The sequence below is a fragment of the Apis cerana genome, linkage group LG3 (genome assembly GCF_029169275.1).
Source record: "Apis cerana isolate GH-2021 linkage group LG3, AcerK_1.0, whole genome shotgun sequence".
Taxonomy (NCBI): domain Eukaryota; kingdom Metazoa; phylum Arthropoda; class Insecta; order Hymenoptera; family Apidae; genus Apis; species Apis cerana.
This window is the reverse complement of record NC_083854.1, coordinates 1,991,998-2,018,553: the sequence shown is the minus strand read 5'-3', so window position 1 is coordinate 2,018,553 and position 26,556 is coordinate 1,991,998. Positions and strand designations below refer to the sequence as shown.

At 24.8% G+C, this 26,556-nt stretch overlaps 2 protein-coding genes and 1 long non-coding RNA gene across 5 annotated transcripts in view; 2 read left to right on the top strand and 1 right to left on the bottom strand.

Moving 5' to 3' along the window:
- LOC107992521 (low density lipoprotein receptor adapter protein 1) overlaps positions 1 to 4,915 on the top strand; it is an 83,517-nt gene extending 78,602 nt beyond the window's left edge. For both annotated transcript variants that reach the window (XM_017048456.3, XM_017048455.3), the window contains exons 5-6: positions 1,816 to 1,973; positions 2,812 to 4,915. In XM_017048456.3, the coding sequence (XP_016903945.1) occupies positions 1,816 to 1,973; positions 2,812 to 2,997 (344 nt within the window). In that variant the 3' untranslated portion in view covers positions 2,998 to 4,915. The remainder of the gene's footprint in view (positions 1 to 1,815; positions 1,974 to 2,811) is intronic.
- Positions 1 to 26,556, bottom strand: part of LOC133665877 (uncharacterized) — a 113,401-nt gene that overhangs the window by 29,504 nt on the left and 57,341 nt on the right. The window lies entirely within an intron of this gene.
- The window catches only part of LOC107992518 (beta-1,4-N-acetylgalactosaminyltransferase bre-4), a 99,931-nt gene continuing 80,403 nt past the window's right edge, over positions 7,029 to 26,556 (top strand). Inside the window, exon 1 of one of the 2 annotated variants that reach the window (XM_028664167.2) lies at positions 7,029 to 7,670. The gene's annotated coding sequence lies outside the window, so the exon portion shown is untranslated. The remainder of the gene's footprint in view (positions 7,671 to 26,556) is intronic. The other variant, XM_062073358.1, reaches the window with a different exon arrangement.

Genomic DNA, 26,556 nt, shown 5'->3' with positions numbered 1-26,556 from the left:
ATTTAGTATAATGATATTTACTCCTGATCTAAACGTAAAACTAAATAGCATGAAATTATATTTTGAAATTATGTTTAATTTAAGCATCGAATGAAACAATATTTTTCAAATTTGATTTCAAATAACCGATAAAAAATAAAATATAGAAACTCAATCTTCTCGTAAGCTAAAAAGATATTATTAACCGACGATATATCCAATTTCGAAAAATTTCAGAAATCGAATTAATTCGTTAATTAAAGGATTGTTTCGATTCTATCCCCACTTCTAACAATTCTATTTTATAAAACTCTTATCAATTATTTTTACAACAATTTCAAAACTGAATCTCTAATATATATAAAACTACTAGCAATTTTTTTTTCTTCTCTTTTCTACAAATCCTTTAAATTAATCAATTCATTAAGTAAGAGATAATTGAAAGGCGAATTATGGAATTTAATAAGTGAAGAAAGAAAGGTAGCTTTAATCTTGAACCATTTGATCTGTGGTAAAAGTCGACGCGTCTGTGAGATGGAATATATATCTGTGTAGTTGTGCACTTAACTCCCCGAGAGTGCGGATATTGCGGAGGGTTATTCGCGGAAGGTTACGAGTGCACCCTAGGAAATTGTCCGGTAATATTGGACCTCGTACACATCGAACTACAACACTATCGAAAACTGGAACAATTATACAACTCGCGTGCTCTCTTCATTTGTGCAAACATTGTTGTGCACGGTTCGCTTCGAGGAACAAATTAGCTGTAATTATTCGTGGCATATTTTTAAATTAATAATTAAAATTTCACTCATTATTATGTGAAATTTTATTCTTTAATTGTAATATAATTTATCATGCGCGTTCCATTCAGAATGTGATTTATGAATTTTTAGTAAATCGTAATTTTTTATTCGATGATTGTGATTTATGTGATGATTTTGATTATGAGGTGATTATCAATGATGCGCGCGAAAAGATATGCATAGGGAAAAAAGTTGAAAGAAATATTGAGAAAAGTGAAATATTCCCATAAGCAAATATTATTTTATTGAAATCTCGCAAGGAGTTCGAATCTCTATTTATATTCGATATGAATAAAATATTTATTTTCCGTTTAAAAAATGCAATAACCATCGAAAATAATTATATTTTTCCTTTCTTATCTCTCAAATACTGAAAATATAACTTGAAAATTTCTTTTTATTTTATATCATATATATGATCTTAATATCGTAATAATTAAATAATTATATAATTATTAAAGTTAAAATATAAAAAATTTATTGTAACATAAATTAATCTTATTATATTTCATGTAAAAAATATTTAATTCAAAATAATATTTTTATTATAATCCCTATCATTTTTTTATATAATTACTGTTTCAATGAGAAATTTTTATGTCGCTATAAATAAAAATATTTATTTCTATTTTGCATTTCAAAAATCTTTCTCTCCATCTCTGTATACATAGCACTCCGTGTTGCATTGATTAAGTAAACACATATTTTTTTACTAGTCTCTCGAAACGTGAGTATCGATTTAATGATGCATCTGTAATTAACAAACGACTGTTTAGAATTACGAGATGACTCGAAGCTACCAATTAGCAACAAATGAGAAATCAGTGTTCATTTGCAAGGGTTCTACTTCTGCATCACACAGATTTATGAACATTAGAGTATACGTGGATCGATAATGAAAGTGTATCTAGGAAACCGTATCATAGAGATGCGAAAAGAGTTTCATTTCGTGATTTATTCTTTTTCTTGCGTATTATCTAATTCTTTATCGATGCGAAATTATCAATTATTTTTTAATTTCTTCCTTTAGAAAATAATGAGAAGAAAAAGAGCGAAGGAGATGCGAAGACTGTGGATAAAGTTAACGAACAGAATAAAGACAATGGCCAACAACGTAACACGAATGACGCACCAAAAAATCTTTTAATCGATTTATCGAATGAGAGTAAAGCAGCTGGAAATTCATGGGTACGTAATTTCAATTTACAATTAGATCTTGATTAATGCGAATAATATATTCCACGAATTAATCGTACAATTGCATTACTCGAATATTTGAAATACGATGGTTAGTTCCAATTTAATGAAACTCCTGGAAATATATTTTTATATATTTATTGACATTTTAACCGATTATATCGTGTATATCATGAGCAAATCATTGTATAAGAGATATATGAGTTAAGGTATCTGTGAAACATCTTTGAAGGGTCGATTTTAAAGACCAAAATAAATTTAAAAATTGCGTTTGTTTTGGCTTTTATAAAAGAATCGAGTCTTCAAAGATATGACACAAATATTGTAATTTATATATTAATTATCCTGTACACATAATATAATATAATATAAGAAAATATATAAGATTAATATATAATAATATTTGAATTTAAATTTGAAATTATAATTTAAATTTAACATATACATAATTTGTAATCTTTTTCTAATTTAAATCCATATAGAAAGATTTTTTTTTCTATTTTTATTTTTCTATTTTTTATTAAGGAGAAATTACATTTAAAATTTTATGGATGCGAAATGTGCAATAAAAAAAACTATTTCAGATAATGAGAAGATTTTTCCATATTAGATATATATTCTCCAAATTATATTATTTCCTACGAGACTTCATTAATTGAATTTTTATTTATAATTGTAATGGTTCTCGCATTATTTAAATTCGCATTAATCAAGAACTAGTATTTTATATATATATATATATATATATATATATATAATCAATGCATATTAATTAATTATCAAATACACAACAATTTTCTAATATTTTTCTAATTTACAATATTTTTAGGTTTGCTTCGAAGACGAAGATGGTAAGAAGGTACAAAAGAAGAGTAACACTACTAGTATCCCCATGACGACTTTAAGACATACCACGACATCTGCATCACATCACGTTGTACCGAGGTCAACGACAGGTTTCAAAATACAAAACGCTTGGGGTGAATCAAGATCCGTAGATTTGATGTGCTCGTAGCAGGCGTAGCCTTCGGCCGATAGCTTCCGAGATGTGCCATTAATCACTGGTCTCTGGAAGTATCTATCGAATAACGGCCAACCGAAGAAAACCAAGCAATAGACTAATTATTGTATCGTCGAACTTATGATATCACTTTTAAATCGATCGAATCACTGGAATATGTGTTTTTCCGACAAAATTTCGAGATAAACAAGGTGCTAATTGTGATCATTTTTTAAATCACTTGACTAATTTGTAATATCGATATTTTATTGAATATCATAGAATCGACGAAAAAAAAAAATATGGTGATTCTTTTTATGATGACTTTTTCATCCACTTAATATGTTCAAAGAACAATTGATATCGAGCGGTGCTCGGGAAGGATTGATGATTCAACAAAAAGAGGGTTTTTTTTTAATTTCGTGTATAAGTGGGAACAATTTTTGAAATCCCTTTTAGGATGCGTGATCCGTGCCAATTCGATATTCAAACATATCGTATACAATTTTATATTACTTTTATATTGCTGATATGCGTGTACGTTAAAGAAATTTTTACTATATTTTATTTTTAATTATATAATTAATTATTATATTTTTAATTAAAAATCATTTTCTTTTTTAAACAACTTTACATGAAAATGAAAGATAGTTGAGGGGATGATAAATCAAAACAAATATAATTTTTTGTTACGTAGTTATAATATCGAATTATATTCGTTGTTAAATAGCTGGGCTATTACTTAATCGAATTTAAAATTAATTTTTTAAATTCGTTTCTTTTTGCGGGAAAAATATTTATATGCGGGAAACATAGATTTATAATTACGCAAAAAACAGAGAATATAGTAATTATTCTTTTAATATTATCGCTTGTAATTTTTAAAAGAGAAATATGTCACAACGATGATTTTTCTTTCTGTCTTTTTTTTCCTTTTGAAATATCTTTAGGATGACAAATAAATAAAAATCGATTTTATCCTTCCGAAATACATATTAATAGATACTATCAGCAAAATGATCTTAATTAAATTAATGAAATAATAATAAAATAACGTAATTTGCTATTAGAAACATGCATTGGTGCATATATTATAAAAAAAAATATGTATATCCATATAGCATGTTTATCGTCAAAATTTGTATAATAATTTACATTGAATTTGCGCTATATTCAATGTGAATATATTTAAATAATACGTACATTTATCCATGACAACTTTACTCATGATTACTTCATTTGCGAATATAATTATAGATACGTATAATTGCTATCAATTTAAATCGTTAAAATCGTTATCATTAAGATGCTAAAAGCTTTTTAAAAGAACTGTTTTTGCCTCTATATAGATATAATATCCATATTAGTTTATATATATTGGTTTTTTTTAAATACACGTTATATTCACGATATATAAAAATTTTTATTTTCGAATATTAGTGTTTATAACTATTACAACAATGTTGCATTATATACATGTATATATGAAAGTTTATTCATTATCCATTAGTTGATGTAGTGGGCTATTTTCGTAGAAAAAATAGATGTATAGATAAAATGATATTGTACAATCATTATCATCCTTATTCATGTTTTTATTTGTGATAAGAATGTCAATTTATAATTTAACATTCAGACTGTGACGCATTTCATTTTTGAAAACATGAATCGAATAAGAAAAGGAATTTGTAATTATTGTAATTGTCATTTTATTAACTTTTTTACAAAAATGTATGAGAGAGTAATCAAAGGACTTGAATCTTATTTCGTTTGTAAAAATTAATGACAATTTTGTACGATTATTTTGTATAATGATAATACAAAAAAATTCTATACGATGTATTTTTAAAGTTGCAAAACGTTTGTGCAACATCGCTTAATATCATTAAGTGTTTAAATATAAGTATACGTTAAATATACACATACATATCTATTTGTGCTTTATCATTAAATAATACTCGTATATTCCTTATCTCTTTGTTTTTAATATTAATAACCGAAAAAAATTTTACAAGTATATATATATATTCTTTGCACGATTTTATGAGAATACATTAGATATTTATATATTAGATACTTTTATTGATTCTATTTTTTACAAGGAATTTTTTTTATTTTCAGAGATAGCTTAAAGATGGCGGCAGATATCAGTTTCAGAAATACACTATTATAGATAAATATTCTAATAATTTTTTTAATCAAATAAATTTCGTTAAATTATTCAATTTTATATAAATTACTTAATGTTTTATTATTAAAATATTTGTATTATGCATTATATCACTGCCACTAGATGGAAATGCGTATATAAAATAAATCTTTTGTTTTAAACTATAATTAAATTATAAATTAAAAAACAATTTAGTTTGCTAATGAAAAATATTGTTCAAGATATTAAAATTGTATTAAATTATATACGTATACGTATTTGTATGATGTGTATACATGTTTTTTTTTTTTCACAAGAAACATAAAAGAAATTATAATCAATCTTAATTATATTCTAAATAAAATTGTCCAAAATTGTTCAAATTATTATAACACAACAATTTTGTAAAATTGGAATGAGATAAGTTAAAACATAACTCGCATAGTCATAAATACTATGTAATCTAGTGTAATATTCACGCATTAGCGGGATATTCAAAACATAATAAACACTATGACTAAGCTATATGAAGCAAAGAAAAGGATAATATAGAAATGTTTTGAGGTTATTCTATAGAAGATAAGGAAACGAACATATTTCGAATAGAGACGAAGAGAAAAGTCGAAAGCATAGCAATGAGAACGAGAGTACAAATACAAGTTGTACAAATGAAAGAGCTGCCCAAAAGATGAAATAGACTATTCTTTAGTATAACTATACCTGTATTTAAGTGTTTGATTTTGCAGATGTCCTAAATATGAATTTTTTATCAATTAATGTTTTTAGAATCAGACTTATTTTTCCAAAAATTTTTTCCAAAAATTTATAACTTTTAAAGCAAGAAATATTAACAATATTTGATTTTTTAATAAAATTAATACATTTAACTAATTCAACGAAAATAATAAACTTTAATATTCTTCTTGCAAGAACTTTTAGTTAATTCACAATGTTGAACTTATCTCAAACTAATTACTAACCTTAAATGTCGTAATTAGGGAGGTAAACATTTTCGACTTTACTTAATAACCTGGGAATAATTTACTGCTCTTGCGCCAACTATTTTAGTGAAGATAGGTTACGAAGTCGAGAACGAACGAACATAAATTCAAAGATACGAACATAGTTGAAAATTAGTATTTCACAACACTGATGAAAAACTGAGTTTGCTAAAAGATGATTAATACGGGTGTAAGAACGAAAGAAAAGGAAAATATATTTAAATCAATATATATAATATAATATATGTATATTATATTGTATATTACAATATTCTTTGACTTAAGTTTTTGATTATTATATTATCATTCGTTAAAAATTAAAAGAACTATGTAAAATATCTAATTAAAAAAAGTATTGAAATTGTTTAAATAAAATATACAAACTATTATGATCATGAATTATTAATCAAGATTAAGTAGAGAAGGTTAAGAAAATGAAAAGATAAAAAATTTAATATCAATAGAAATATGAAATAATTTTAGAAGTTCTTTAATAGTTTTTATTTCGTATCACTTAAGTTTTTTCTGAATAATTAATAGAATTCACGCTCAATCAATTAAAATGCACTTTATTCTATTTAATCTTTTATCTTTTTAAATTTTTAACGAAATGAAGTTGTCGACAATTTGTAAATACAGTATATCGATTCCAATCAATATTGAAATACATATATTAATTTGAAAGTAACAATATTTAATATAAGTAAACTTACTGAATCATAGAACAAAATGTCTTTTCTTGGATTTTGAATCTTTCTTCTTTAAATTTATTAATATTTTTTAATGTTATTATATATAATCATATATAATTTATTAATATTTACACAATTATTTTCCTGCAGTGAAATCCCTTTTTATTTAACTATCAAAAAATATCGGCAGATGTCGCGTTGGGTGCTTTTAAGAGAAGCAGTCAACATGGCGTCTTCGAACAGTAACAAACCGCGTTCATGTCTTTGACAGAAAGTTACTAGCATTGCCGCACGTAGGCGCTGTAGAACAAGTATCTGTCTCCGTGAGAGCTTTTTTTCAAGGATGTTTGCGATAAAGAGCTTTGGGACTAGAGATTCGCGTCTTTTTCGATTCTCTAAGTTTCCCGCGGGATTATCTAACAACAGTAAAGGTGATCGGTTAATAGACAGTGACATCCTTCTGTTTTATATATCATCTTGCCATTTATCCCGCAAGGACAGTGTCTGTTTTACCGTGCGATCGTGCTTCTGAGAAGGAATAAAGAGAGCGTGCTCCTGCAAACTGTTCGTGTATAGTGCAAATAGTTCGTCCTTTACGATGACGATGTTTGTAAAAAGATATCAATACAATCACATAATTGCTTGCCATTTATTTGATTATAATTCGCCAAAAAATTAATAACTTGTCGATTGGCATAATGCGTGAGATAACGTGGAAATTCAATTGCAATTTTAATACTCATAGGCCTACAATCTGATACGAATCACGGAAGCTGTGCCTCTTTGTACGAATTGAAAATAAGAAAAAATCAAGGAATTCGTAACGACTGGAAACAGCAAACAATTGTAAGTATTTTGCAATTACATAAACAAAAAATATATGAAATTGACAAAAGATTTCAATCGCATTTTTTAATATTTTTTCTATTCATTCACTCACGTGACAGTTGACAACGAAAGGATTTATGATGCGGTAAAAATGACAATATTTCATAATTTTGTTTAAATGTTAAACGCATATGCGTTTAATATTTATGTATATACATATTTTTTTCAATTTTTCACGTGGTTTGATACGTGGTTTAAATTTTGAAATAGCAATATGTAAATGGGTGTTTTCAAAGGCTATATCTATTAAACTATAAATTCTATATTCTAATATTAAACAAATATTTATAAATGATGAAACAAAAATATTAAATATAAAATATAATCTTAATTCTGTAGAATTCGTTTTTTTTAAATATTGCTTTATTGAATTGGAAATTCGTTGCCATAATGCTGCAATTGTAATAATAGATAAATATTGTTTAACATTATCATATATTTCGAAAAATTGATATATAATAGAATGAAATATATATTACATTCTAAATAATATATAACCATTTTTTCTTGCATGATGCAAAATCTTATGTTTGAAATGTTTTCAACATTACAAGGCGTAAAATACCGCTAAAGAGATTAGCAACGAATATGATAAATATAATATAAATATATTACAGACCTTCGAGATATTAAAAGTGAAATCTTTTGTTAGACACGTACTATTACGTATTATTATAATAATATTCTTTGCTTACTATTCTTTATTATTGACGTAATTTTTTTAATACAATCATTTTTATAACGCCGCTATTATATTCTATAAAGACTTGGAATTGTCTAAATGGAATTATTTTAATTTAAGATATTTTCATCCATTAAAGTTGAAATTTAATCGAACGACAGCCGGTTTTGTAATGAACCTGTCGTTTAAGATATATTTTATCGGAATTGATAAATTTAGAAAATTCTAATATTATTATTACTCTAATTTAATTAATTCAAATGATTATGAGATCAAACAAATCTGCATAATTATATATGTAATACTTGAATACCGATAAAATTTTCGATTTTCGTATTTTAATATTTATAATGAATAAATATATATATATATAATAAAATACAAAATATTTTGCAATAACAATATTTAAATATATATTATATATAAAAATATTTAAAATTAGTATAAATTATTGTGTATATATCATAGAAAAATTAAACAAAAAATGATTTTTTTATATTATAAAAATATTCTTTATAAATACAAGAGAAAATTATTTACGATAAATTTGTAAATATAAAATTTGTAATTATAAATTGTATTAAATATTTTTAGCTACATTAAACTATCTGTACTATCATTATATGCACAGTAAAATTAATAGTATGAATAGTACATATGCAAAATCTGAAATTCCCTGCAAATCTGCAAATTTGACAATGTATTATATTTGAAATAATAGAGATTAATTAGGTGCAATGACTTAAATATGCAATTTTCTCTCTTTTAATTTCCTGAAATGGAATATAATATATTATATAATATGTTAAACTCAAAGAGAAAAAGCATTAAATGAGCAAAAAGATATGAATACATTGTAGTTTCAGAGAAACAAAGATATTTTTAAAGATCAATATATTTAGAGAAGGATGAAATTAAATTTATCGAAAGAAATTGAAGATTAACAAATGTAAAAATTATAATTAATTTTTTTTTATAATTGCAAAAAATATCGCATTAATAGGAAATATAATTAAATCAGATTTGATTTTAAGAGATTTTCATATTATTTTAAAATTAATTTTTTGAAAAACAATTTATTTTTTAAATAAATTGTTAAATTGTTTAATATTCTTAAATAATTTCTTAAACAATAAATATTTCGTGAATAAATATTTTTTATGAAAAATAAATAAATGTATTTAAAATTATAATAATAATTTATAATTTATTTATTTTTATTTATTTCAAAAATTTATTATTTTTTATTACTATTTATTTTCAATGAAAGTAATTATTTTTTTAATATAGCGACAATATCTTTATATTATTATTGTTTCTAATATTATTATACTAATATTATTACTATATTTATTATTCAATATATATTTTAAATGATATTTCAGGAACAAATTTTCCATAAAAGAATAAATTAATTCTTTGAAATGATCAATTCTTTAATTTTTTCATCTTGTTCAATTTTTTTTTAATTAATCAAATAACAAATAAAATCAAAATATTTTACTTATCAAATAATAAATAGCATTATTTGAAATAATTATTTTATTCAATTTTTATTCAAAATAAATTTTGTTTAGATTTAAATTATGAAATAGAAAAAATACTAAATGTAATTTAAATTTAATAATACTAGTAATGAATAAGTTCTGTCGTTATTTTTAATTAGATTTATTTTAATATTCGTATTTCCTACAAATAAATGATAGATTAAAACATGATTTCATTAATGATCTTTTATATGTTCAACATAACAATTTATTAATATCTATAATCTATAAATTTAAAAAAAGAAGATTTATGACGAATCGATAAAAATTTATAAATTTAAAAAATTTATTTGCATATATTGCATATATATAATTTTTTAAAATCAATAAAAAGAATTTGTATATAACTTTAATGTAAACAGTTATAATAGCTAACGATAAACAGCTATAATATTTCCATAATCTCAAAATGTTACGCTCAATTTTTTTTTTTTTTTAATATCCATGACATCAATTTCGTATGGTCAACAATATTTATTATGCTAAAATGCTTTTCTAAAGGTCATTCAGATTGTTTTGGACTTAATGTATAAATAAATATTAACTTCTATGGAGAGTCACCAATTCTTTAGCTTTTTTTTCGTCTAGATTTTCTCGTGATATATGCAGTAATATAAAATATTGCGAATAATAGATTAACCAGCAATATAAATAACATTTGAGAATACGAATGAATTCGCATTTATCAGGCTTTCCACATCAATGATTTTTCTTTACTTTACATGGTTATTTAAATTATTTCAAAAAAGAAAAAAAAAATAAAGAAAACAGTATTATGTGCGTTAATCTAGTTAGAACATAAGCAAGAATGACCTTGAATCAACGAGTTGTTGACTTTCAAAACAAAGGAAAATTACGCAAAGGACACTTATGTCCGTCGAGTAGCGTGTTAATTGTATAACGTGATGTGAAATTAAAACATGAATTTTCTAATTCCTTCTCAAGACAATAAAAATTTTATTTGCTCGAATTGTGACTAAGAAATCGCTAAAAAGATATTAATCGCCTAAAATCGAACTTTCCTAATTTGAAGTTTTATAATTTGAAAATTGCTATAAGAAAGTAAATTTTATTCATTCGCTTTCTTTCATTATTGAAAACTTTTTATTATCAAAACCTTTGTCAAATCAAAATATAAACTTAATTCGAATTATTCGCCTCGTATTTATATTATTGTACTTTTTAACTCGAATTCAGAATTATATTATGTAACTCGATTTCTGCAAATCGAAATTTATTTCTAAGTAAACTAAAATAAATTTTGGTGTTTTTACAATTTGAAATAATTATATGCCATAGTATTAATTCTGTTTTTTCAATTATTATAATAATCTCATATATATATCGCTGAAAAAAAAGTGATTTATATTGTTTTCTTTGAATTCTTATAAATAGAAGAATCAATATTTCAATGTTCCTGAATATTTAAGCTGAATATTTAACAATATTGAAAATATTATAATAACAATGATTCTTTTTTTTATATATGATATTATATTGATTTATTGTTAATATATTCGAAAGACATTTTTGAAGAATCTAAGAACCAAAATAAATACATACGAAAATTGATATATAAAAATATCAATATAAATTTATTATTTTAAATGGAATTATTTCAATCTATCTTATTTTATTTAATATAAATCTAAATTCAGAAATAAACTCATAAATCTAAACTTAATAAATAAATTTTAAAAAAACTTTTATATTGGTTATCTTTAAAATTTCTATGTAAAGTTTCAAATTTTCAAAGAAGAAAAAAACGAAATTTTTTTAATTCTTCGAACTTGAAAAATATCAATTGTACATATTAATTGAAATATAATTTTTTTTTTCAAAATTAGATATAATAAAATTTGTTAAAAATTATTGTTAAATATATTGATAAATTTTTGTTATTTTTAAAAAATTATTTTAAAGAATTTAAGATAATTCACAGAAAATTCAAGAAATATTTTATTTGTTATCTCAGAATTTACTTGTTAAATTATTAAAAGGATGCATTTGGTCACTGTAACAACATGCTCTGACAAGTTCTAATTTATTTATAATTTGGCAATTATGAAATTTTTTTATCTTTAAATGAGCTTAGAATCCTTTCAAATTTGTATGATCTAAAATCTAAGATGATTCATTTAATGAAAATTTAATGACAATTCGAATAATTTGAAGGTGCTTTTTAATTTTTTTTAGATTAAGGTTTATGAAAAATTGATTATTATTTTTCTATGACTAATTAATTTTTTGTTTGTTTTTTTTGTTATTTTTAACAATTTAAAAAAAAAATGAAAGAAAATATAAAATATAAAAAAGTTTTTATCGTACTTATTGGATATGAACTTTCAATAATAAATTATTTCTCTTATCTATTTCTAATTTTCAGATATTTATTTATATCGTATTGCAACGAAATCTTTATTTTATTATTTTAGCTTTTTAGTAATAATTATTTCTTAGAATTTTTAATAAAAAAATAAGGCAGTTATAAAATTTCGCGAAATAAATAATAGAATAATATAAATTCAACAAATTAATGTTTCTCATATTTTATGAAAAGTATAAAAGTTTTATAAATATTATAGCAATAATTTATCATATAAATATAGTGTCTAATTTAGTATAGTGTCAATTTAATTTATTTTTCTTCAATTTTTAAAAAATTAATTATTTGTTCAGCAATCACGAAGAAAACATTGAATAACTGATATCCATTTTAATAATGACTTTTATCATTTTCGCTTTCTAATTCATTCTCTGTGACATTTATTCAATTGAAGACTAAAATTTTTGAAACGTATGATTGATTCAAAATAATAATATTGCTAATTATTGATTTTTTGAGAAAAACAAGTTTTGTCACATGTTTTTGGATCAATTAAATACGATAATACAATATAATTTTATTAATATTCATATTTATTATTTATATGGAGAATAATTATTTTAATAAATAAGTTTTAAAAAAAATATTTTGATAAAAAAATAAAGAAATGAAATAAATTTTGATAATCAAACTTTTCATTAAGCTTTAATTAATAATAATAATATATCTTGTATCTCGTGGAAAATTTATTAATTTTAATAATCAAATAATAAAGATGGATAATAATAAAAATCATCATCATTTCTAAATGATATCTTATATATCTAATAAATATATTATTAATGTAGATCTTTTCGTTCCAAAGATTTAATATTTCTTTTGTTCCAATATCTTTATTGATGATAATTTAAAATTTTTCATTCTGAAAAATTAATTTCAAAATCAATTCAACTTTAAACAAATACAAAAGAAAGTTAACGAAGAGTGATTCGCATCAAAGATGAATTTTTTTAATATTGCATACATTGCAGAGATCACGAAAGAAAAGTTAAATTAAATTTTTTAATTTTCTAATTTTTAAAAAAGAGCAGTTTAAAAGTTAAACTTGTTATTTCCCTACATCAATAATTAAATTTATCAAAACTTATTTTTAAAGATATTAACTTTTTCATCTTAACTTTAATAGATTAAGATAATCTCTTAATTCTCTTTTTCTCTAGATACTAAAATATTTGCAATTAGACAATGTAAAATGCAAGAAATTAAAAATCGATTTACAAAATTTTTTTCTCACGATTTTTATATCTAATGTATATTTCCTTATTTAATATTTTATCTTGTATCTCGTGGAAGATTTAATTTAATAATGTTTTCATAAAAATATTCTCAAGCTAATAATTATCATCATTCTAAAGAAATCTATATTTACAAGCAATTCAGCAATCATTGGGCAAAATTAAACCTCATTCAGAATATATATATATATACATTATTCATAACTAAAAATAACTAAAACTAATAATAGACGTATAAATAAATTTAATTATCAAAACTTATAATATCATTCTTATATATTAGAACATTTTCAGTTTGTCTTAGTGTATTGCTTTACAACTAACTCAATCGTTTGGTAATTTTAATCGATTCTCTAATTAATCTAGTTAAAGTATTTGAAAATTAAAATAAAACGATTAAACAATTCACGTAACGCATCAATCATGTGTGGATCATACATGTGTTCATATTTGCACGATATTCAAGCTAATAATGTTATTTGTTGGACTTATATAAAGTTAAAAGGGAAAAGGAATTCAAAATTTGATAAGCGATATAAATATACTTTTCCACGCCATTAATTATATTTATATATTTGAATTATATGGCATTGTATAAAAATTTCGAAGAGTATAATAAATATATCGTACGATTATATTTTACATTTTAATTGTTTAAATATAATTCAATCATTATTTACTAAAAGAAAACTGCAGTTGAAAAGAGAGAAAGAAAAAGAGAATGAAATACTCGATATCTCTGAAAAGATAATAATAAAAATAGAAATATAATCAAAAATTAACCAATAAATAATTTTTTAATTAAGAAATTGAAAATACAGAATAAAATTTTGAAATTTTTTGAGAAAGATCAAAAATGAAAATTCATTTATTTAGATACATTCACCCAATTATATATAATAGTCATTACAATATTTATGTTCTTAAATAATATCAATAAAAATTTGAATTTAAAAAAAAATGATGAACAATAAGATAATAATTTATTTATTATTTTAACCGAGAAGATGTTGAAAATTTTGTCCTTGATATCAGAGACAAATTATAATTAGCATGACATAATAATGTATTTAAATTTTTCATATGTTGAAACGCTTAAGTGATATTATCTATATATCTACTATAGTGATTTGATTCATTGCGATTATGGCTGTTTCAGAATAAACTAGTTGATGATTATGGTAACGAACTATGCTATCACAAACTTATCTATTAATAGTTTATATATATTGCTTACACAATGACTTGAGCCACAATGTGATAAAGATTATTATTCCATGTATGTATTTGTCTGTTATAGTACACATATCCGTACATATAAGCTAAATTCAATACATTAGTATTGAAAAATTTTTACTGATATATTCGAAATTAGCAACTTGATTATACCGATGATGAATACATATGGAAATAAACAAAAAAATATAAAATAAAATTTTATCGTTTAAATCCTTATTTTTTGAGCAAATCGAGATTTCACAATTGAAAGGTTATATTCATTTTCAAATTCAATTTTCTCGAAAACTAATTTTCAGATGTATGTAATTATCTTTTCGATATAGTTTATTTATATGCAATTGAAAATTTTTCAAGCTCGAACAAAAAAATGAAAAAATTCTTTTTCGATTTATTTTTATTTTTTTCCCCCAAAAATCATCCTTTTATCACGAATAATGAAATACTCTGTATATCGATAATTAAAAAAATATAAATATATTACATTTATTCATAGGAAATTATTTTTTATTAGATCTTACATATACATTTATATACATATATTATATGTATTACATGAGATATCACTTTCAATTTAAGTTTATTTGATCATTTTATTATATTATTTTATAACGTCAAATTGGCAAGATTGTAGATAATATTTATAGATTGGCAGATAGCATATAAATTACATGCTCGAACACAAATTTTTTGGATCGTGGTCAACCGCGATATAAGTGAAACTGCAGATATTGATTCCGCATTGAAGCCTCTCTATATTATATTATTAATCCACGGCGATATTGAATACGATAGTTCGAAATTAAAATACAATATACAACTAATTTTTTTCTGTGCTGGAAAAACAAAAAAAAAAAAGCACGAAATATCCAGAATAATTCTTTGATTATTGTATCTCACGAAAGATTAAATAGGGTATATATTTAGTTTACTCGTTTAAATACTAATTATTCTTAATTATGCATAGAGTGAAAGATTAAACGTGTTTACAGCAAAATTGTGCGATAATTACGGTAAGAAATTCCATCTTGCTTATCGCGTTCTTCTACCTTCCATCGTTTCGCGATATTACGTTCTCATCACTTTAAACAGTCCCTGTCGTGCTACATACCTACATAGCAAAAACTTTTCACCGTTTATATCCTTTATTTCCTCCGACGCTCATTATCTTTGTTAGAAATAGTTTCATACGTTAGACAGAAAATTACAGCGAGCAAAGATTGAATTTTTCTCATATACGATGGAATTCCATTTTGTCTTACCCTATATATATATATATATATATATTGGAACGGAATTTTCATGAATATCTGATTTAATGAAGCTCCAGCTTGTGTTATCTAAAGAATATCACTTCGATTATAATTCAATACGTATAAATGAACAAAAATAAAGATGTAATGCATCCAACGTATTACATAGTTTGAAAAATAGTTTTATTTATTTTATTTGTCAGAATATGGAATTTTCTTTCAACGATATTGAAAATCACTTTGAATATATAAGTTATATAAAGTATATAAAATTTTACAAATAAAGTATCGTTAGAGTACATAAATATAATTTATTCTAGAAAAATGAAATGATGAAAAATATAATAAATATACAAATTGTACTATGTTTCACTATTATCGAATAATTCTTCGATCTATTAATATTGCCTCAAATTCTCTTACTTGAAGTTACTCCAAGTAAATTTTTAATATAAATTGATTAACCTCTCGTTTTCATTAATCTCGCATAACTATCAACTTGTTACGTACTTCTTACTTCTTATACCTTATCGTGTACTTTCGATCTTAACATATTAACTAAAATTAACTAAAATTAAGAAACCAACTAATCATTCGCATATTACATTCTCCACTCACTCTTCGTGCATCAATACATCCGAAAGAAATTGACTGTTCATCGTATGCTCTTATTTCTCTATATTTATATTTCCTATTAAATCTTAGAGAATACGAAGAAATTTCGTGGAAAAATTTCAACGATTGATTCGTTTCCTTTTCGTAAGTCAAGTGTCGCGATACGAACGCGTTAAAAAGCAAGCGCTCACGTTATTATAAGCGATCAATTGTTGTATTGGGTGGGCAGGGCGAGGAAGAACACGCGAATATAATCGCAAACAAGAAAGAGACCAGGGCACCGATGAGTTATGAAGCTCGTAGCTCGTTTATTATCGCAACGGCGGGGTTAATCACGCTCCGTCTAACGATTTCCTTGTTAAACCCTGCATTGCTGACGATGCCCGGATTTGTGCTATTTCGTACGTTTTATAAATAAGAATAGGAAGCCGATCTCGTCTTCCTGGGTTTTACCCACCTCGGTTGAAGGAGCTCGAAAAAATTCGCGTCTCGGAGAAAATATTAACTGTCGAAGTTAAGAAGAAAGTCGTTTCAATAATCTCGGGCGGATAATTGTAATGTCGAAGGTTATGCGAAGAGTCGACAATTGATCAATTTAAAAAATTTATTTTTAATAAAATTATTATTACTTCAGATAAGTTTGCTCGAAATTAGTTATACTTTATAATCAGTTACTTTTAAATTGTTGAGAAAATATACAGTAGATTGATTAACATATCATTTCTGTTATTTCAAAAATTAATCAAATATCTTCGTGTTTATTTTAAAGATGATAATTTAAAGATGATTTTTTTTCTTGATATTTCCATCCAGTTATATAAGCTCTGATCGGAAAAGATTCTTCGTATAATAATCGTTTGTACATATTTCATTCGAACGATAAATCGATGTTTCTTTCTTGATATGATAGTTCTTCGTTCTAAGACAGTTCTTCAATTTTTTTTTCTTTTAGATTTCGTTTTATAATGGTTGAGTAAATTTGTAATCCTCTCATGATTGGATAAAAATATAAATATTCAAGTTCTCATAAGATTAACTGAAAAATTAATCATGAATTCTTTAGGTTGCAATATTTGTTGTTCAGATAATTTACTATTTTTTATCTTCATTGAAATAATTGAAATAATATATAAGTAATTGGATTTCGTTTCGAGACAAAAAATACATGTGGTTCATCAATTCGATTTCTCATTCAATCGTAATTTCTCAATAATTTACTTGTTTATATATCTCATCACAATTTCTGGAAAACGAAAGAAAAAATTTGTGTGAAAAATGTGTACTCGGAATTTATCAGCATTTAAAAAACGAAAATTATATATATATAAAAGAAGTAACAATAATAATACTGTATTTTGCAGAATTTTTATTATTTTTTCAATGTCTATCGCAATAGGTCATAGATCTATCACTATTATTTATATATAGTTTCCAATGAACTTATTACTACATTGAAAATTACAATATTTTTTTCTGAAGATAAAAATAATATAAATAAAAATATAATCGACTTTATTGCGAATTGCGAATTCACTACTTAAAGAAAAATATTGTTGCAAGATTAACTTAAGATCATTCGTATGTTTCGACCATTACGTTTAACAAATGTTCTTACAGAATTTCTCAAATTGAAAGCAAACTAATGGCTGGTATGATCTAATATACAACGTTCCGTAATTTTTTAGAAATACGTGTTTCGTTTCGGAAACTTGCACTTCCTTATATATTGTTTTAAACAAGCCTTCTACTCGATCGATGCGAAATACGTGATCCGCGTTAAAAGCCGAAACCTTCGAATTACGGCTTCGATTTACGATATATTTCAATTTATCTTTAAAAAAAAAAGAAAGAAGCTATTGAATTTACCGTTTTCTTTGTTTTATTTCGAAATAAAACGAGCAAAACGTTTTGTTAAGGTGCACGTAATGTTAATATATTTGTCTCTAGAAGATCAAAGTTGGTATACAAAAATATCGAGTAACTTTTTTTATTTATTTATTAAGTTATAATAATTTAAGTTCTCGTCACTTGTCTTATTTTTCTCTTCTTATAAAAAAAAAAAAAAAAATAGAAAAAAAGAATTTTTTCCCGCATTTTATGTAAAAGAACACGCTAAAAGTTACGTTGTTAAAATATTTCGATGGAAATGTGCCACATTAACATTCTGTATATGTTAATTTAATCTTAAACTTCATCTTTGAAATGTCAATATTAGAGGTAAAAACAAACAGAAATACTGTGATGATGAGATTTATCAAGATTTGTTAATTAAGCGTTAATTTAAATTCACGTTAGATGAAGCGAGAGAAGGAATATAGCACGACGACAGTGTAACAAGGACAGAGGAATTTCGGTTCTATTTCAATCGAGCGTAAATTTAATTTGTTAATGATTTAATCGAGTTTAAGCTTTAACCGAAATTTTTATATACAAGACAAAATTGTTTTGACCTTTATAAAATGCTGTCCACGAATATATTAACATGTTATTATAGTTATTACTTCTCCGTACTTCCGTGTGCAAATTGGTCTTGCGTAAAAAGATAAAGGATAAAACGAAGGATAAAAAGACTTAGCATTAACATTCGATATCGGTTGGAAGCGAGGTTTGACACGTATAAATCGCGGGGCGGAAGGTATACGCGGAGAAGCAATTTCAAGAGTGCTGTCATAACGACTTGTCATAAATAAACGTATCGATTGGTCTTTGAGCTATTTTATTCGTATCGTGAATGCTTCGATGGAAAACAATTCCAAGGAAAATGTTGCGCAAGAGGTTTTTTGAAATATGAAATATCTCTCGATATTTCAATTTCTCGCTTTTTTTTCGAAGAAGAAGAGGGAAGGAAAAACCAGAAGAGAGTACGTGTGTTTGTTTCCCTTTTAGAAATGATAATTTAAAGCACGAAACGAAGATACTTTGCTTCTTTACTTTATTTATTTTTAGTCAGTTTTTCAGAGGGACGATTCAGAGGGTAAATTAGCGAGATAAATTATCAATGTCGATCAAGATTGTAAATTTTTTAAATTTACCTCCGATTAATTTATGACGAATGATGATAATTCTGTTATATCCGTGTTTTTCGTACCGTCAGATCATCCTCTTATAAATAATCTCGTTTAAAAAAATTAGTTTCAATAAAGAAACTTTTTGATCCGCTTTTTCAACTGTAATTTGCATTTTTAAAATTTTTTTTCATATAATAAAAATAGATATGTTCCGTAAGATAAATAATTAAAAGAATTGTGACGAATGCGTTAATATTAATACGAGTTGCATTATTCAACATTTTTTTCTCTGCATTTGATCAGAAAATATGACGAGTGAAGAAGTACTTTGTTTATGTTTCCCCGACAGTCATTTGTTTATCATAACCGCGTATTATTCATTTTATCTCCAACTACAAAAATACAATTGCCATTATTTAATTGTGTTTTAAAAAAAAGTTTGAGTAATGATCCTTCTGCGGCCGAAACTGTGCACCTAAAACATTACTCATAGGATGACCCGATACGTACACGTTCTTACACGTATATACATGCATGAAATATGGACTGGAAATGCGTAACAGCTATGCGCCACTATCCGCGCAACAGTGTCTAACGTAACAAGCCATTCCTATGTTGCCTCTTCTCAAACTCGCATGCTCCCTCGAAAACGTAATTGCATTTCTTCCATGCACGCGATAAACCGTTGCAAGTTCAATTGGCAGGAGAAGAATATCATTGCGGTGTAACGGGCTGTTACGATGCATGGAATTCTCATTATAATCGTTTAAACTTATTCGAAACTATTTAAATTTAACGCCAATCGCAATTTTTTTTACCGATTGTTTTTGATTTCTCTGAGTAGAACTTTCTTTCTTTCCTGTTGGACAACGATTAACTAATTGCGAGAGTTGGATTAACCCTTGCAATGGTCCGATGGCCGGGCTCATTTCCACCGTCTTAGCGGTTGCACCGATAATGAAAATTAGATAAGTTTGAATTTATCGATATGAGTCACTTTTGACTCGACTCCACTTAGGAGGGTTAAATAATACGTTCCAGGTAATTTCTGTCTCCGTTAAAGCTATTACTACTGGATAAGTAATGCTCTCTTCATCTCGATTAGCTTGTGAATAAGCGAGGATTAATCTTAAAACGCTTAAGATTTGGGAAGTTATTTAAAACCGTTTAAGGAACAGTTATTTTGTTCGAAATACGTTCATTCGTGTGTATTTAAGATATTTAAGTATTTGTTTATGAAGAAATATAATATGGGTAGATATATTTCATTATTCGAAATTACTTATTCTTTGAATATTAATGGACAATCTAATATTCAAATTCTATCATTTATTATTCGAATTGTACGCTATTTAGATTTGTAACAATGTATCGTAGCAGTGGAAGAATTTAATTCGAAATCGACAATGGATATATTCATACAATGCATACAATAATATCGAAATGTAAATGTGTATTTAGTTATTATCTATTGAAATTGAAAATATTTAAGAAATTAAAAAATCACTGGAATTAAAAAAAATAGAAGGATGAAATTAAAAATTATCTATAAAATGTATATTTCTTTGTATATTAAAAAATTCTTAGATATCCCTAGGATTTCTTGTCCCGATTTTATTATAAATAATCGTATTATTTTTCCTCAGAATAATTCGAAAAATCTGTGTTCCATCCAAAAATTCCTATATCAAATGGATAATTATACTTATAACTGTATTGAAAAATATTAAAATGAATCTAATTAATGTTATAAATCATGAGTGTAAACAATATAATATAATAAAATAAATATTGATATAAGATATAAAAAAACATCTCTGAAGAGATTGCACTAGATTTATATAGAATTTGAAGTTATTTTATTCCAGATCAGTATTCTTATAAGTATAGCAAGCAAATATAAATATTGATTCAAAAAAATATATATATAATTTATCTGTTTTACTAGATACATTAAATTTAATTATTATTTAAGTCATTAAGTATTTAAATATTTCATAAATTATAAATCTTTTGCATAGTTTTTTTCTAAAGTTCTTTTTGTTGTAAGCATTTTTTAATCTTCATATTTTTTTTAAATTCTTTTTTTTATTTTTTTTATCATTTTACTATTGTATTTTTTAATAACTTGACATAATTTATTTACAGTAATTATTAATTTTTATAAGAAATATAAGCAATTTATCATGTTTTCATTTTTTACTCTTTATATTTGAAAAAAATATTAATGCGCAAATTCCACGTATATAAAGAATTTTTTTTTTTTAATTTCTTTCTATTCTTTAATAAAACAAAACTTTTCTAATTTTAAATAGAAATTCAGAAGATTTTATCTCTTAAATTTAAACTTCTAACTTCTAGATGAAAGCTAAAAATTACAATTCTTTTTTCTCATAAACGAAGAAAAGTTTATAAAGGGTTCGTTCATTTTTAACCCTTTTTAAAGTATAATATAATCCAGTCCAAAAGCAAAAGAAAACACTTGTAAGTTTTTCTTTCTTATACTTGGAAAAATATTAACACGTCCCTTTATTCGTCCCTTTTATTCAAACTCTTTAATAAATCCGCTTAAAAAACCTTTCTTATTATAATAATAAAATTAAAATTTTACCTCTTACTTATTGAGATTCAAATTTTATCGAGATTACTTTAGAAAGATTATGTTATGTAAGAAAAGGAATAAAGAGATTATTTCAATACTATTCTTATCCGAAAAAAGTATAGGGTGTAAATTGGCCGTGTTCCAAGATACCTCGTCAGCAATCCGTAGTTTAAGGGATCTCAAAAGAGCATAGAAGCCAAGTAGGACTATATATTTTCCTTATCTCAATTTTTGCACATAAAGCTCCAATGGCAGCTATCTTCTGCACCCTTTCTAGCATCCATAGGTCGATGGTTGAATTTAAAGGTCACGTATTACATGGATCAATGAAATGTTTTACACGAGGGAAGATTTTGTGACGATCGATGGCAGCCTTTGTTTCGATTCAAAGCTAATGCATCGTACCAGATCTACGTTAAATGTAGAGTAAATTGGGAATAGTTACTAATCCTTTGATTTTCAGATCAGGAATTATGTAAGAATTGTTACGTTAACGAAACGCGGATTTTAAAAGAAAATGTTGCTTATTTATATCAAATGGCATTCAGTAATATTAATAAAAAGTGAGAAATATTACAACTTTTTTGATCCTGAATAATTTGATATGAATTAAACATTAGTAACACATTTTTGATGTTTAATTTTTTAACATTAAAATGTCTATTGAAAATTATTTTGTTCGTATAGAAAAAAAGTTAAAAAAGTAATTAAAAATTATAAGAGATTAAGAATTAAGAATTATCATAATGACAAATATATATATGTCATTTCATGATTCATTTATCATACCAATTAAACTTCAATTAAACTGCATTCAATATTAACTATTTTTTTATTTGATAACAGATAAAAAAGATTTGATAATATTCTTTATCAAATTTGTTCTGATTAAAAGATTATAAACGTTATTAAAAGATTATTATTCTGATAATCATAGTCAATTATAAATTTTAATTAATGAAAAAACTGTTAAGTAACTATCAATTACTTAAAAAAAAAAAAAATTAGATTAAAGAATAAGAAAAGCAATTATTCTCTGCTGGTATTTCTATTATAATTTTAAATCAATAAGAAAGAAATAGTTTAGACTATCAAAAAATTATTTTGTTTACTACGTCTATTACCTCCAATATTGTTCAATTAGCGTAAAATAAATATTACACATTCTTTAATAAGATTGTTTAATCCTATTCATACGAATCTTGAATGATTTTTTCCCGTACATCTATTGCATGCTTGGAAATATTTATAATAATTGCTATCATCCCCCGATCCACCCTATCTATCGCCTCGGCAACGAGAAACAATAATTTGGAACGATGCACTCAAACGGGATGATAAATTATTCGAATCCCGTTGGAAGTAATATAGATACTCGATATATTTTGGCTGGTAACAGTGGCATATCGTGTTACTATAGTACAGTTAACTGGTTAAACATCCTGCAAACTGCAAGGTGTTTACTGATAACGGAATATTCTATGAAACCACTTAAACTCGTTTAAGAAATTATTGGAGAAACGAAGACACGGTACGTTAATCAATTACATTGATCATGTAATTATATATATATATATATATACGTTTTATATGAAATAGATGGAATCTATTTTAGAATTTGAAAATAATAAAAGTAATTCGTATAAACTGATATCCTATTTGAGGTATATAATTAATATCGTGTCTTGCTTATTTAATTATTCTTATTTAATTATTTTCACAAAAGATGTTCAAAACGATTATTTTGAATTTCAAGAGAAGACTGTAGATTGAAATGGTATATATAAATCCAATTATATGTTCAAAAATTGCTTAGTTTTTAAAATGTATAATGCTTGTGAAGCGTTATTACGTATCATATATAAATTCAAATTACTGTTTGAAACTTTTTCTCTGCCCGCAATGTTCCAATGTCTGCTTATATTTAAAATTCATCATATACATCATAGACAAGAATATACAATGAGTCGCATAAAGTTCATAAATATCATTTTGAAGGGATTAAACATCAATCCTTATTTTCAATATTTAATAAATTTTCTCTTTCATAAATATACATATATATAATACAAGATAAAACAAATACATATTCCAAAAAAGTTATATCAAAACGCACAAAAGAAATTATAACGCGAAAAACCTTTACCAAAATCGAAATTAGATCCCCTTGTGCACTTACCATCCTTATATAAACAAATATTTTTTCCATTGTTTACGAATATACGATATTTTCGAAGCGGGTCCCGCATATTTATACACCCTGTATATCGAGAGGCGATTAGAAAAGTTAGGTGGAAATTCCGGATAATGTTAAGCGGAAGTAACCGGTGCCAACAGCTTGATTCAAAGTGGCGGATGCCAGATTCTATTGTCTTCCAGAAAGATGAGCGGAGAAGGCCATCCTCTCATGCATCTCACGCCCGCGGCAAGAAGCCCTCCTATCCTCTCCTTCTCATACTTAACACCCTGGTCATGCATAATACAACGTGTGCGCACATGTCTGAAGAAGACAAGGGCACCGGACGCGAACTAGCGTACACGTTGACATTACCGTGAGAACATCGAGATTCACGAAACACCGCTGTGTGCTCTCGTCTAAAGATAAATATAAACGTTTAGCTATTTTAATTGGGCTAGAAATATGATTACGAGGGGCGAGGAAAGGAAAAAACGAGCTTCGTCCCTGGGAAAAGTCGGCCAACTTCCTTTTCAATTCGAACGATTCCAATCTACGCGATGCATTTATCTTACGATTTCAAAGTTTGTTAACAGAATCGCGGGGGAGGGCGTTCTCTTAATTAATCGAATACTGGAATAAGGAAATGTTGTTGCAGCTATTTGATGCATAGTTACGTTTATTTTTTATTTATTTTCAAAATTCTTTTGTTCTTGTTACTTTTTAATGAGATTATGATAGAAGAATGATAGATTAGATACTTATCGTGAGATTTCAACAGAAGCTTGTGGAGGAAAGTGTTTTTGTAAATATTTAATGTTTTTTTGTTTTTTTGTTTAATTTTTCTCTCATTTTTCTATTACTAGTTCAACAAAAATACAAATGAATATAAATAATTTATCTTGCGGTTCCAATGTTTGTTAACAAAGTTATAGAGAAAAGTATTCTTTACACAAGAGATCTTCGTTCTTTGCAAAGGTGACTTTAGTTACACAAGAGAATGCATATTCGATATAGTAGTTATTGTTTATACAAGAATGATTCTTTTTTTTTTCTTCTTTTTTCAGAATTTTTGTGACAGTTTTACGTTACTTCTGTAAACGTACAAATAGATATAAATATTTGATAGGTATACACAGACTGAGTAGCCCGTATGTTTGACAGTTGGTTTCAAGGCAACATTTTTGCAAAGTAATGTGCAGATAGTGCACTGGTGGCTGATATAATGTATATCTTTTAATTTTGTGTTCATTTTCTATTCAATTCTATTGAAAATTTGTTGCATCAATTATTACTCGCAAATTAAAGGAAATAATCTGTTGAATTTTTGCGAAATAAATGTATCGTAGATTTTTATGTAAATATATATTTTTTATGTTACATATCTTTTTTCATATTTTATGTGTTTAAAAAATTGGTATTTATTATTATAAACTTTTATTATTTAAATTTTATTTGCTCTATGATTATGATATCATCATATAATTGTTGCATAAAAAATTGAATTTATTAATATTTTAAAAATATAAAAGATATAAGATAAAAATTCTATATTGTTTTATTTTATCGTCTTTAGAATGCAAATGGCAGTAAATCTTTCGCGGATTACTAAATTAATTTTTTCATATGAACGAAAACGAGGATGAAAAATATTGAAATTTTTTTTTATATATCTACAATTTTAATAAGTCATATACTATAGAATTCAAGATTTCATAAAGATACATTTGTTTATGAAAAAATTCTGAAGAATGAAACGTAACAATAATTCTTTAAATTCTTTCAGTCTATTTGTTGTAAAAATAATCAATTAAAACCATATTTTAGAAATAATTTCTCTATCAATTATATCAAATATATGTTATATTAAAAGAGAATACTTGTAAAAAGAAAATAAATGAAAAAGTTAATTGTCATTGTTTGAGAGTTAATGAATAATTTGGACAATTTTGTACGTATTATATACACGTTGACTTTCTTTTGAAACAACGTTTAAATTTTTACATTATGTGCATTCATTTTGAAGTTATAATTATTATTGTAGAATCAATAAATTTCAATTATATATGTTTCAATATATATATTCTATATTTTTTACAACTTT